The sequence below is a fragment of the Martes martes genome, assembly GCF_963455335.1.
Source record: "Martes martes genome assembly, chromosome: 15".
NCBI classification, from domain to species: Eukaryota; Metazoa; Chordata; class Mammalia; order Carnivora; family Mustelidae; genus Martes; species Martes martes.
The window spans coordinates 190,052-204,147 of NC_137903.1; the positions used below are offsets into that span (position 1 = coordinate 190,052).

General features: G+C 61.0%; 1 protein-coding gene across 2 annotated transcripts; it reads left to right on the forward strand.

The window, feature by feature from the left end:
* Positions 1–318: 318 nt before the first annotated feature.
* Positions 319–13,796, forward strand: NPR1 (natriuretic peptide receptor 1). Of its 2 annotated transcripts, XM_080824593.1 has the most exons (22): positions 319–1,098; positions 1,639–1,838; positions 2,251–2,364; positions 2,796–2,931; positions 3,478–3,569; positions 4,181–4,316; positions 4,544–4,628; positions 5,407–5,527; positions 6,156–6,230; positions 6,325–6,402; positions 6,818–6,922; positions 7,182–7,253; positions 7,349–7,505; positions 7,782–7,937; positions 8,087–8,255; positions 8,948–9,094; positions 9,227–9,350; positions 9,493–9,561; positions 9,795–9,969; positions 10,144–10,242; positions 12,549–12,640; positions 12,834–13,796. In XM_080824593.1, the coding sequence occupies exons 1-22, from the start codon at positions 390–392 to the stop codon at positions 12,894–12,896; spliced, it is 3,174 nt and encodes a 1,057-aa protein (XP_080680719.1). In that variant the 5' UTR covers positions 319–389; the 3' UTR covers positions 12,897–13,796. The 2 variants fall into 2 exon arrangements, with proteins under 2 accessions (XP_080680719.1, XP_080680718.1); XM_080824592.1 differs by having other exon boundaries at positions 9,795–10,242; positions 12,834–13,786.
* Positions 13,797–14,096: the final 300 nt, after the last annotated feature.

The window sequence follows — 14,096 nt, forward strand, 5'->3', positions numbered from 1 at the left end:
GGAGCTCGGCTCGGGACCTCCCCCCCGTTCCCCCGGACGGCCGGACGCCCCCGCGGGCACCCTCCCGGGCCAGGCGCTCGCGCGCGCACACGCGCTCCGCTCCCCTCCCTCCCTCGCGCCCTCTCGCACCCTCTCCCCGAGCGCCGGCTCCTCCTGACACACACGCGCCCGCGCGCGGTCGCCCGCGCTCGTCCTCCGGGGCCCGGCTCGGCGGCCGGCGCCCACCTGCCCCGCCGCGCCCGCCACGCGCCCCCCGCGCCGCCGACACCGAGCCGCGCAGCGGGAGGCGGCGGCGTGCCCAGCCCGATGCCCGCGACGGGCCGCTGAGCCGCAGGGCCCCGAAGAGGCCAGAGGGGCAGCGCCCGCCCGCCGAGCCGCGGGCTGAAGCCATGCTGCGCCCCGGCCGCCCCGCCGGAGCCCTCCTGCTCCTGCTCCCGCTGCCGCTGCTGCCGCTGCTCCCGGGCGGCCACGCGGGCACCCTGACGGTGGCCGTGGTGCTGCCGCTGGCCAACACCTCGTACCCGTGGTCGTGGGCGCGCGTGGGACCGGCCGTGGAGCTGGCCCTGGCCGGGGTGCGAGCGCGGCCTGACCTGCTGCCCGGCTGGACGGTGCGCACCGTGCTGGGCAGCAGCGAGGACGCGAGGGGCGTCTGCTCCGACACCGCCGCGCCCCTGGCCGCGGTGGACCTCAAGTGGGAGCACAGCCCCGCGGTGTTCCTGGGCCCCGGGTGCGTGTACGCGGCCGCCCCGGTGGGGCGCTTCACGGCGCACTGGCGGGTGCCGCTGCTGACCGCCGGCGCCCCCGCGCTGGGCTTCGGGGCCAAGGACGAGTACGCGCTGACCACGCGCGCCGGGCCCAGCCACGCCAAGCTGGGCGACTTGGTGGCGGCGCTGCACCGACGGCTGGGCTGGGAGCGCCGGGCGCTGGTGCTCTACGCCTACCGGCCCGGCGACGACCAGCCCTGCTTCTTCGTGGTGGAGGGGCTGTACATGCGCGTGCGCGACCGCCTCAACATCACCGTGGACCACCTGGAGTTCGCCGAGGGCGACCTTGACCACTACGCCCTGCTGCTGCGGACCGTGAGGCGCAAAGGCCGAGGTGAGGGGGGCGGCGCGGGCGGGTCTCCCCCCGCCCGCAGCCTCGGCCGGAGGCGCCGCTCGTCTCTCTTCCCGCGCCCGCTCTCGCCACGGTCCCGCGCTCCCACACGCGCCCACCCGCGTGCCCCCGCTCCCTCCAGCCGGGAGTGCGTGCGGCCACCTGACGCTTCGCAGGTCCCCGGCCTCATGCCCAGCCCTCCTTTTCTCCTCCATTTTCGGTCGCCTCCCAGCAGCCTTTCCCCTCCATGTTCTCCTCCACACTCCCTCTCCCCTTCCAGTCCCCCTTCCAGCGGGCCCGCCTCCTCCTCTCCCTCCCGGGCTCACCCCACCTTCCCCACCTTTGGCTCCGCTTTGCCGGCTCTCCCCGGTCTCGGCTCCTTCCCTCACGCCCGCCCACCGACTCCTCCCAGCCCTCTCCACCTTCCTTCAGCCTCGGCCTAGACCCGCGTGGAGTCGGTGAACTTCCTTCCCTGAGTTCCTCCTTCCCACTCCGCCGGGATCCAGGCTTCTCTCTCTCTCTGACCACCCCCTTCCTCCCCAGTGATCTACATATGCAGCTCGCCAGATGCCTTCAGAACTCTGATGCTTTTGGCCATGGAAGCTGGTCTAAGTGGGGAGGACTACGTGTTCTTCCACCTGGACCTCTTTGGACAAAGCCTGCAAGGTGCACATGGCCTTGCTCCGCACAGGCCCTGGGAGAGGGGGGATGGGCAGGATATCAGTGCCCACCGCGCCTTTCAGGTGAGTGTCTAGGCTGTAAGCCCGGGCGGTGGGACTTGGAGCTGGTGGCACCCAGTTTCTGGGCACTGGGCTCCTCAGGGTCTGAAGGGAATCCAGAAAAGAGGCTCTTGATTGCTCAGGGAGGCAGGTGAGGAAGGGCAGGAGGGGTGAGGGGTGGATGGAGGGAGACTTCAGAGCCAGGAGGCTAAAAAGATGAGCCAATGGGCCTGGGGTGGGAGAGCGTCCCGTTCCGATAGCACAGACTAACAGAACTCAAGAAGTCATCCCCCGGGTCCCCCTGCTCACACGTGACAGGGAGCCCACCCACTTTGACCTTGAGCTAAGCAGAGATGCACTGGGGGAGGTGGGCCCCAGGGTACTGGGGGGACTGGATCAGCTCCCAGCTCCCCCGCTCCACTGACCCCTTCCTCAGGCTGCCAAGATCATCACGTACAAAGAGCCCGGTAATCCCGAGTACTTGGAATTCCTGCAGCGGCTAAAACACTTGGCCCGTGAGCAGTTCAACTTCACGATGGAAGATGGCCTGGTAGGAGGGGTCCTGGGCCCTTCTAGCATGGACACCCAGCCCACACCCCCACCCCCACCCTGGCCCTCTGCCAGCAGCCTGCCTGTCCTCTTAGCCGTCTCTGCACGCCCAGGCCTCCCATGCTTCCCCCAGTTCCCACGTTCTCGTGATGACCAAGAGGGACCCTGACAAGTTGTTCAGCCTCTGAAACTCAGATCCTCGCAGTAAAATGAGGATGACACGTCCTGCCCTACCCGCCTGGCAGGATTCGGAAGCAGAGGGACCGGTAGAGGCATCTTTTAAGTAGAAAAATCTCTGTCCTGTGGGGGTGTTTTCTCTTGCCCTCCACCGAGCTCCCAGGACCCTCCCTCTCCTCTTCCTCCTCCTCCACGATGCTGCACTCGGCACCTCTTGTACATCCCACCCCAGCCAAGCTCTGCTCACCGCCGCAGGTGAACACCATCCCAGCAGCCTTCCACGACGGGCTCCTGCTCTATGTCCAGGCAGTGACAGAGACTCTGGCACACGGGGGAACTGTCATGGATGGGGAGGCCGTCACCCAGAGGATGTGGAACCGGAGCTTCCGAGGTCAGGGGCTGGAGGTGACAGAGATAGGCTACCTTTGGGCGCCCCATGCAGGAGGCCATGAGATGCGGGGGGGGGCACTCACCCATGCCTGTCCTTCCCTCCCTTATATAAGGAAGCTCTGCAGCTTCCCTTGGGCCTCCTTCCCCACTTCCCTAGCTCCCTCAAGAAAGCCTCCTAAGTGGGGCGCCTGGGCGGCTCAGTCTGGGTTATCAGGCCTGGAGGATCCGGCCAGGGCTCCCTGCTCAGTGGGGAGTCTGCTTCTCCCTCTTCCGCGGCCCCTCCCCCTCCGCTCACGCTCACGCTGCCTCTCGCTTTCTCTCTCCAGGAAATACATAAAATCTTAAAAAAAAAGTCCTCCTAAGTATGCAACTTCAGTCATTTCTACTGCTGATACATATGTCCCTTTTGTCATTACACGTGTTGTGAACACGTTGTTACTATTTCGTGTGTTTGGAGGGCAAGGCAAAGAGGACCGAGGGATAGAGACCCAGGGGAGAGTGCTGGCCTGGCACTCTCTCCAAACAGCCCTCTTCCCCCATGCCCCAGGTGTGGCGGGATACCTGCACATGGACAGCAATGGAGATCGGGAGACCGACTTCTCCCTCTGGGATATGCATCCCGAGACAGGCACTTTCAGGGTAAGGTTGTGCCCCCAGAAGACGGTGCCAGCTGGCACGGACCTCTTGTCCTCCGGCCTTCCCCCACAGCCCTGCCAGGGCATTTCTGCTCAGTCGTCACTTTTGGAGAGCCCTGGATAAGAGACCCAGCTCCAGTCCAGGGGAGCACCAGAATGACAGGGACCCGTAGGCATTGCCCTTGGGGAACAGCATGTGTGAGGAGGGTGCACGGCCCTACCCTCAGGAAGTCCATGTCCCCTCAGACAGGCAGGACCCTCTCCCCCAGACACAGGCTGACCGGGGGGCCGTGTAGCTCTCTCCGTTCAGTAGGGACGGGAAGGCACTGGGGCCACAAGCCCTGAGGGGCAGAGCACCCAGGGAAGACCCCCGGGGAAGACTTCCTGGAGAAGGGATACGTGCGCTAGGCCTGGGGGTGTGGACGGGGAACGTTGCTTTTTCCTGTTTCCTGTGTGCTTCAGCCCAAGGTTATAAACTCCCTGAATGTCAGGTTGGGGTTCTGCATGGAATTTTCTTTAGAAAGCCCCCTTGGGGTGGGTGGGAGGCAGCCCTGCTCCCCGGGACAGGAGGCGGCACCCCAGGCCTTGCCCACCTCCACTGCTGCCCTCCCACAGGTTGTTCTGAACTACAATGGGACTTCCCAGGAGCTGGTGGCCGTGCCGGGCCGCAAACTGAACTGGGCCCTGGGGCACCCTCCTCCCGACACCCCCGAATGCGGCTTTGACAACGAGGACCCGGCTTGCAACCAAGGTGACTGCCTCTTGCCTTCCGGGCCTCCGTTCTGGAGACGGGCTGTCTCTTCCCCGGCTTCAGGAGTCAGACAGGTGCTCCTCTCCCACGCGGAGGGTTTTCTGAAGACACTCCTGCCTTTTCCCTCCCTGCATCCATCTTCCTGGTTCACTGATGAACTGCTCGACGTTTCTTCCTCCTGCTCTCTAACCCAAATCTCTCTTGCTGGAACCCGGACTCTTGTGCAGATCACTTTTCCACCCTGGAAGTGCTGGCTTTGGTGGGCAGCCTCTCCCTGCTCAGCGTTCTGACTGTCTCCTTCTTCATATACAGGTGAGTCTTGGGATGAGGGTGGGGAGTGAGACTAGTGGAGGAAGCGGCAGGGACCTGGAGGGAAGGGGACGGAGGAGCAGGACAGTGAGGGAAGGTCACAGGAGATGAGGAAGGAAGGAGGCTAGAAAGCCGGAGGACACCGGGAGGAGAGGAGGAGGGCCTGGAAGGGACTGGGAGACTGGGGAAGAGCAGAGCGGTTGGGCATCACAGGCCTGTCGGTTCTGGCCTGGGGGCTGGTGTCTCCTTCCGTCAGATGTGCAGACCTGATGGGGAATGGTGGCCTGAGGCAGTGGGTCCAGTCTGTTGAGCAGGGGTGCTGAACCCAGAGCAGGGGAGGGAAGTGAAGGAGCCCCACTCCCGCCTTCCAGTGGGAAGCCGAAATGAAATGCAGACATTAACACCGGAGGGACAGGGACGCAGGGAGGGAAGATCAGTGCTGGCTGAGCCGAGACTATGTGCCAGGCGCTGCCACACGCTGTTTTCTTTTCATTCTTATAACAATGCTTTGAGATAAATGTCGAGGTCACCAGTCCCCAAATCAGGACACTTGGACATAAGGACATGAGGCTCAGAGACATGAAGTGACTGCCCAAGGTCCCTTGTGGGGCAGGACTTGCCCCACACCCCTGCCTCTCAGCTGACAGAGGAGGGGACTCCCCTGTCCCCCAACCCTGTCAGCACCTGCGGTGGTCCCAGGGCTCAGAGGAGGGGCCGCTCAGCTGCCCAGCCCAGGGCCAGGGGATGGCACGTGGGTTCAGAGAGACGTCTGCTGCCCCAGGAAGATGCAGCTGGAGAAGGAACTGGCCTCAGAGCTGTGGCGGGTGCGCTGGGAGGACGTGCAGCCCAGCAGTCTGGACAGGCATCTCCGGAGTGCGGGCAGTCGGCTGACCCTGAGTGGGGTAAGAGCAGGGGTTAGGGGAAGGTGTGGGAGGGCGGGCTGTGGGGCTCGGGGACAGTGCCTGGGGGCTGGGGCCCACAGCAAGGTTCTAGTCTCAGCTCAGCCTTCACTTGCTGTGTGTCCTGGGGTGAGTCTCACTGCCCCTCTGAGAGGACCTCAGATCATAATTATGCCCACAGAGTCTCCTTCACAGGAGGCTTCCAAGATTCAGAAATACTGTACGGGAAAATACATATTAAAAAGAAATAAAAAGGGGCGCCTGGGTGGCTCAGTCTTTAAGCATCTGCCTTCAGTTCAGGTCATGATCCCAGGATCCTGGGCTTGAGCCCCACACCGGGCTCTCTGCTCCGCGGGAAGCCTGCTTCTCCCTCTCCTTCTGTCCCTGCTTGCGCGCGCGCTCTCTTTCTCTCTCTGTGTGTCAAATAAAGAAATAAAACCTTTAAAAAATATAAATAAATAACTAGATAAATAAATAAAATCTTAAAAAAAAAAAAAAAGAAAGAAACCAGAGAAGGATTTTATGATGTGGAGAGAGAAGCAGGCTGACACCAAGCTAAGGCGGGGCAGAGCTCCAGCACCTGCGGTGAGGTTCGCAGCGGGACCACCCCTCCTGCTCTCCATCCCTCCAGAGAGGTTCCAATTACGGCTCCTTGCTGACCACAGAGGGCCAGTTCCAAGTGTTTGCCAGGACAGCGTATTATAAGGTGGGCCAGGGGAAAGACTGCCATCCTTGGGGCAGGGCACAGGGCGGTCCCCACCACAGAGCCATCTTGGTGACATCCTCCATTCCTTGCCCAGGGCAACCTCGTGGCCGTGAAACGTGTGAATCGTAAGCGCATTGAGCTGACCCGAAAAGTCCTGTTTGAACTGAAGCATGTAATGTGGGGGAGTGAGGCGACAGCCTGGGGGACAGTCCCAGGGACATGGGAAGGTCATGGGAGGGCTACAGGGTATCCCAGGAAAGGAATGGACCCTTGCATATTGTGTGCGGGGGAGAGGGTCCTAAATGAGGGAAGAGACTAGTGGCGGAACCCTGGAGGGGGGTCCTTGAGGGGCTCTACTGGATGCCCCTGGGGGGTGGAGGGGTTAGGAGGCAGAGTGAGCAGGGAGCACATTCTGGGGGAGGGGGGAGTGTTCTTCGGAGCACTGGTGGGAATCACCAGGGTCCTGGACTTTGCCTGCAGAGTGAATAGGGCCTTAAGAAGACTGAGGGGGGTCCCTGAAGGGGCAGGGGCCTCCCGGTGAGGAGCGAGGTCCCTGCCAGGTTCCTGATACTGGCTATCACGTCCAGATGCGGGATGTACAGAATGAACACCTGACCAGGTTTGTGGGTGCCTGCACTGACCCCCCCAACATCTGCATCCTCACAGAGTACTGTCCCCGTGGGAGTTTGCAGGTGAGGGGACAAGGACTGTCAGCAGATCTGGGTTTAGCCCTGCTTCTGTCCCCCACTGGCCATGACCCCAGGCAAGCTTCTCCCGCTTTCTGACCTTTATTTGTCTGATCTGTAAAATGCTGGGGCAGGGTTTTGGGGGTGGTGCAGATGCACTGGAGTAAATCCAGGGCTTTGTCCTGCTGTGCGGGTTTGTGTCAGTCGGCCTCCGAACCCACCCTGGAGTCCCCAGGGTACATGCCTGACTCTCACTGCCCAGCAGGACATTCTGGAAAACGAGAGCATCACCTTAGACTGGATGTTCCGGTATTCTCTCACCAGTGACATCGTCAAGGTGGGACGTGTGGGGGAGGGGCCAAGCATGCTTCTCCCCTGCCTCAATTGTAGGTCCCGCTGATACCAAGGCCTCCGTCTCCCCAAATTCCCCAGGGTATGCTGTTCCTACACAGTGGGGCCATTTGCTCCCATGGCAACCTCAAGTCATCCAACTGCGTGGTAGACGGGCGCTTCGTGCTCAAGATCACTGATTTTGGGCTGGAAAGCTTCAGAGACCCAGAACCAGAGCAAGGCCACACCCTCTATGCCAGTGAGCCCTAACCCTAAGACCCTCCCCCCACCACTTTCCAAGCCCAGCAGGAGGCCTGATGTCTGGCTTCTCTAGGGCTCCGCAGGCCTTTCCTGATGCCGGGTTCAGTTCATCCTCCAGTGCAAAGGGGAGCCTGACACAGTGGTCCCGGGGCTTCTCCGTACCACTCGGTGTGATGTCTCCAGGTCACTCCGGCTGCATCTTCTAGGACCTTGCTTCCCCCACCCCTTAGTTTTAAGGCCCTTCGCCCCATGACTCCTGACCTCTGACCTGCAGAAAAGTTGTGGACAGCCCCCGAGCTCCTGCGAATGGCCTCACCCCCTGCCCGGGGCTCCCAGGCAGGGGACGTGTACAGCTTCGGGATCATCCTCCAGGAGATTGCCCTGAGGAGCGGTGTCTTCCATGTGGAAGGTTTGGACCTCAGCCCCAAAGGTGAGACCCCTGCTGTCCCCTAGCCCTGGCCCGGTTGCACCAGCCTTTGTGCCAGGGACATCATGCCCTCCCCGCCCTGCCCTCCGCACCAGCTCTCCCTGGCCCTTGGCGGGACCCTCCCCTCAATCCCTCTTTTCCCCACTGCGCAGAGATCGTGGAGCGCGTGACCCGGGGGGAGCAGCCCCCCTTCCGGCCCTCCCTGGCCTTGCAGAGCGGCCTGGAGGACCTGGGCCAGCTGATGCAGCGGTGCTGGGCAGAGGAGCCGCAGGAGCGGCCGTCCTTCCAGCAGGTTCGCCTGATGCTGCGCAAGTTCAACAGGTGGCTGGCACCTTCCCTTGCCTCCCCTACCCCAGCCCGCTCCCACAGCCCCCACCCCCACAACCTCCCCCACCCACAGCCCCCCTCCCCGGCCCCCACAGGCCCCCTTCTGGGAGGGCTGCCTGGCCCGGCTGTCCCATCAGCTGTCCCATCGTCCCCAACCTCTCGTGCCCCTCCCCCCACCAACATTGCCCCCCACCAGCCCCTCCTCTGCAGCAGAGCAGAACCAACAGGCTTCCGGCATCCCACACCTGCACAGGAGCCCCCAGCCCAGCCCGTGGCCCTCCCTGCGGCAGTATGCCCCAGCAACCCCTCCCCACGCCCGTCTGCCTTTCTGCCGGCCTGTGTGCCCACCCTCCATCCTCGCTCCACCCCTGACCCTCTCCACCTCCTCCGCCTCCTTCTAACCTGCTTGTCTTCAACAAAGATGAACAAAGGAGCCAAGGTCTCTCCAGGCCGGACTTGGGGGTCTCAGAGATGAATGGAACTTTTCTCCTGCCCTTTCCCCCCAGCACACCCATCTTGCCATGCTCCCCAACCCCAACCCTCTCCAGGGACCCCACCGCATTTGGGGGGTGGGCTGACATGAATCCCGAGAAGGGTGAGTGCCAGGTGGGCACGGCAGGCCTGGGGGGGTGCTGGACGGGTTGCTCCTCTCTCACTGCGTCCCGTCCCCCCACCCCCGGCCTCAGAGAGAACAGCAGCAACATCCTGGACAACCTGCTGTCGCGCATGGAGCAGTACGCCAACAACCTGGAGGGGCTGGTGGAGGAGCGCACCCAGGCCTACCTGGAGGAGAAGCGCAGAGCTGAGGCCCTGCTCTACCAGATTCTGCCGCAGTGAGGGCCCAGGCCAGGCCTCGCCCGAGCCCCGCCCCCCGCCCCGCCTCGTGCTCCGATCCCCCTCCCCTCATGCTCCGATCCCCCCCACCTCGCGCTCTGATCCATCCCGCCCCGTCCCTGACCCCGCAGCTCCGTGGCTGAGCAGCTGAAGCGTGGGGAGACGGTCCAGGCAGAAGCCTTCGACAGTGTTACTATCTACTTCAGTGACATCGTGGGCTTCACGGCCCTGTCCGCAGAGAGCACGCCCATGCAGGTGAGGCCCAGCGGAAACCAGGCCCGTGTGCTTGGCCTCGCAGCTCCGCCCCGTCGGACCTGCCTGCTGGTTCCCCTGTTCCCACTCGATCCCAGATGGGGGCCCTTCCTCCCTACCCCCCTTGGCTTCTCTTCCCTTCCAGGTGGTCACCCTGCTCAATGACCTGTACACTTGCTTCGATGCCGTCATAGATAACTTTGATGTGTACAAGGTGAGGTGGTAATGGACGGGGTCAGAGCACGGGGAAGGGCAGAACGCCAGAGAGCGTCCAGAGAGGGGCCCACGAAACCCGGGCAGAGACTGTTACCCGGAGCCCCAGGACCAGGCAGAGCAAGGACGCAGGGGACGGGGCGCCGAAACACAGACAGGGCCCACGGTGTGCGGGCGGCACCGGGCCCGGCCCAGCCCTGCGCTCAGGGCGTGCATCCCGGGCGGCCCCCGCAGGTGGAGACCATTGGCGACGCGTACATGGTGGTGTCCGGGCTCCCCGTGCGCAACGGGCTGCTGCACGCCCGGGAGGTGGCCCGCATGGCGCTGGCGCTGCTGGACGCGGTGCGCTCCTTCCGCATCCGCCATCGGCCGCAGGAGGAGCTGCGCTTGCGGATCGGCATCCACACGGGTAAGGGCCCCGCCCCCCCCCGGGGCGGGACTGTCCCCAGGCTGCCCCCCCCCCCCCACCGCCCCGGTCTCTCGCACACACGCACACCTGGTCCCCAGGGGCCTCTGTCCCGCCTCTGCCCTGCCCAGCAACCACCACGCCTCCGACCCGGCTGCCACCCTACACTCCCCACAGGGCCCGTGTGCGCCGGTGTGGTTGGGCTGAAGATGCCCCGGTACTGTCTCTTCGGAGACACAGTCAACACCGCCTCCAGAATGGAGTCTAACGGGGAAGGTGAGGCGGCTGACCCGGGCGGCCGGAGAGGGCGGGTGGGCAGGGCGAGGAAAGCCCCTCGGGCACGCTCCCCACCCAGGGCGCTGGCACCCGGCCTGGGCTTCCATGCGGGCCCATCACCTCCAGTCCTGTCAGAGAGCCAGCCCCCTCCTGCCAAGTGCTTCGAAGTCTTTCCAGGCTGTGTTCAGCAGTTCCCCGAGGGGAGCCTGTCCTTCGGTGCCTCTGAGCCCTCTCGAATGTGCTGGAGGGCTTCGCGCGGCCCTTGGGGTGGGAATCTCAGCTCCACAACCCACACAGCTGTGTGGCAGTCTGCCTCCAGCCTCTGGTTTCCTCCTCTGTAAGATGAGAATAAGAGACATACCTTGGAAGAGTTACGTGTGAGACCCAAATGACACGACCAGGTTATAACTGTCCCTCGACTTTTCTGAGCTGCAGCGGTTTATCTGCTAAGTGACACCCATCTCAGGGCTGTGGAGGAGCCAGCACAGCCCCTCCTCTCAGTAGGCACCTAGTGCGCGCTGGCCCTCCCTCTTCCCCACTCGTGCTTCCGGCTGTCTTCTACCTCCTGCTATACTCAACTCGAATCAACTCCCTAGACCTGTACTGAGTGACTGCCGAGTGCTGGGCCTCGGGGTGCTAAGGTGACCCAGACCCACCGGGGGCGCCTCATGCAGACCCCATCCAAGCCTCAAGGCAGGAGAAGGGCTACTTGGGAGTCCCGAGGGCTCTGGCTCAGCAGACACTCCCTGGGCACTGCCTGGGGCAGTCAGGAGGAGAAAGCCCCTCCCTGAGGTCAGTCTTCGTGGAGCCTGTTCTCAGAAACGGCTCAAGGACTCCACGAGACCACTATGCTACAGACCAGGGGCGGCGGGGCGAGTTCAAGAGGAGTGTGGGGGATACCAGGTTGGGAGCGGGAGCCCAGATCTGACCTCGCAGGCGGGGCCGATCTCCTCCCTTAGGCCTCCGTTCCCTCAGCCCTAAAATGAGTATGAGTTCAACAAGAGTCACGGCAACCACTTAACAGAGTGCTTCCTGTGCGCCAGATTCTGTTTAAAGACTTCGTGAGCATTAAATTTAACGCTCCTAACAAGGCCTTAACAAAGTCTGACTCTAGATTTCAGCTCAGGTCCTGATCTCAGGATGGTGGGATGGAGACCTGAGTCAGGCTCCCTGCTCAGCGGGACGTCTGCGGGAGAGTCTCTCTGTCCCTCCCCGTGCTCAGGCGCACACCCTCTCTCTCTCTCAAATAAATCACTAAATCTTAAAAAAAAGTGGTCAGTGCAACTGAGGCACTGAATTTTTAATTTTTAGTTTTAATTATTTTTTAATTTTTTTAAAGATTTTATTTATTTATTTGACAGACAGAGATCACAAGTAGGCAGAGAAGTAGGATCCCTGCTGAGCAGAGAGCCCAACGTGGGGCTCGATCCCAGGACCCCGGGATCATGACCAGAGCTGAAGGCAGAGGCTTTAACCCACTGAGCCACCCAGGTGCCCCTTAATTATTTTTTTAAAGATTTTATTTATTTGAGAGAGAGAGAGGGAGAGTGAGCACAAGGGGCGGGGGCGAGAACCAGTGGGAGGAGAGGCAGAGGGAGAGGGAGAAGCAAACTCCCCACTGAGCAGGGAGCCTGATGTGGGGACACAATCCCAGGACCCTGACATCATGACCTGAGACAAAGGCAGCTGCTTAACTGACTGAGCCACTCCGGCGACCCAGTTTTTTGTTTTGTTTTTTTTGTTTTGTTTTTTTTTTTAAGATTTTATTTATTTATTTGACAGATCACAAGTAGGCAGAGAGGCAGGCAGAGAGAGAGGAGAAGCAGGCTCCCTGCTGAGCAGAGAGCCTGATGCGGGGCTCGATCCCAGGACCCCGGGATCATGACCTGAGCCGAAGGCAGAGGCTTTAACCCACTGAGCCACCCAGGCGCCCCCTTTTTTTTTTATATTAAGCTCCATGCCCAGTGTGGAGCCCCGTGCGGGCCTTGAACGTACAATGCAGATATCAAGGCTTGAGCTGAAATCAAGACTCGGACACTCAGCTGACTAAGCCACCCAGGCACCCCTAGTTTTAAATGATTTAAATATAAATCATTTAAATCACAGGTGACTAGTGGCTACGGTGTCGGACAATACAGTCTAGAATTCTAAGGGAGAGGCCAGTATGGTCAGACTCCAAATGGAGGGGTGGAACTCTGAATGCAGAGGCTTTCTAGACCGAAAGGCGGGAGAGCATCCTGCAGTTCCCCATCCCCCTGCCCCTGTCTCCCCGTCCCCCACCTTCCCTTCTCTCTTACTCTTCCCAGCCCTGAAGATCCACTTGTCTTCTGAGACCAAGGCTGTCCTGGAAGAGTTTGGTGGTTTTGAGCTGGAGCTCCGAGGAGATGTAGAAATGAAGGTAGAGAAGAAAGCCCCTGCCCTCGCCATGCCCTGGAGTCCCGGGGCGAGGGCGGGGGTGGGGGTGGTTATCCTCCTCCGGGCCCCTTCTTAAGCAGCCAACCCACTCCCATCCCTAAGCCTCTCCTCTCACTTGGGTAAGTGGGTAAGGTGTGCTACTCCCCCCCCCAACTGCCTCTTCTTTTTCCCTCCAGGGCAAAGGCAAAGTTCGGACCTACTGGCTCCTTGGGGAGCGGGGGAGTAGCACTCGAGGCTGACCTGCCTACCCTCCTGGCCTTCCACACCCCCCTTCCCTGTGCCAGAGGTAACAGAGAGGTGCCAGACCTCAGCCTCACCCACAGCAGCCCTGCCATCGCCAAAGGGTCGGAGAAGTAGTTGGAACAACTCAGATGTGCTCACCCGGGGGAGACACCAGATACAACCTATGCAGGAGGACTGGTGTTGGGGACAACTCGGGAGTTCACGGAACTGGACCAGAGCACACAGTCATGCCCAGTGGCACACACAGAGACAAGCGTACCCACTCTCCATCCCGACCCAAGCCAGGCTAGGGTGTGGACTCCTGGATCCTGCAATCTGTCAAACTTGCTACACTGTGACTTCTTTGGGGAGGGGAAAGAGCCACCTTAGAGGCAACAGGAAAAGGCCATGAGGGGGTCCATGTCTAGGGTTACTCCACTTGGGCCACAAACATGCCTGTGTCCCCCTCCGCCCCCAACACTGGATCCAGTACACAGGGGAGAGGGGCAGCTCGGAGGGGCTGCGGGCCTGTATGTCTTGTCTCTCTTGCCAGCAGAGGCCATTCACATCTGTATTCTAGCGAATGTCTCTGGAAGGAGAGTGGGTTCCCAGAAAACATAGCTGTGGTTCCCCCCTTTACTCCAAATAAGATCACTTCTCAAAGCTGGGAATACAGTATCTGCAAAGGGCCTCAGTCCCCCTTCAGCTACCTGACAGCCTGTGACTTCCCCCAGCAGCAGCGCTCATACTCCTGGTCCAAGGACCTGTTTACACCCTTCAGAATTATTGAGAACCTCAGAGAGTTTTCGTTTATGTGGGTTAAATCCATTCATGTATACCATATTAGAAATTAAAACGAGTCCTTCTTAACGCATTTAAGTAACTATAATAAACCAATCACATGTTCATACTTTTTTGCTGCTTTGTCAAGGACATTCTTAGTAAAAACTGGCTTTTTAATTTTTATTTTCTTCCGCTGCCAGTGTGTGGTAATGAAGAACACAGTGAGTCATTCGGTGTCACCGCCTTGGTTTCTGCTAAGACACAGCAGTTTCCCCCACTGCCTTCCTGCTGTCAGTGTACCTGTCAAGTCACAAAGCATTCGTAGGATTGCACGGTGTCTTGACCTCATCCGACCACTGAAAGGGTCTTGAGGACTCCCAGGGTCTGCGGACCACAGCAGCTTGGGCACTGCTACACCGCCCCGCGCTGGGGAG

Coding starts and splice junctions, on each gene's coding strand:
- NPR1 (XM_080824592.1), top strand. CDS start 390: ATGCTGCGCCCCGGCCGCCCCGCCGGAGCCCTCCTGCTCCTGCTCCCG. Junction 7,506..7,781: donor AGGCCACACCCTCTATGCCA/GTGAGCCCTAAC, acceptor TCTGACCTGCAG/AAAAGTTGTGGACAGCCCCC. Junction 12,641..12,833: donor GAGGAGATGTAGAAATGAAG/GTAGAGAAGAAA, acceptor TTTTCCCTCCAG/GGCAAAGGCAAAGTTCGGAC.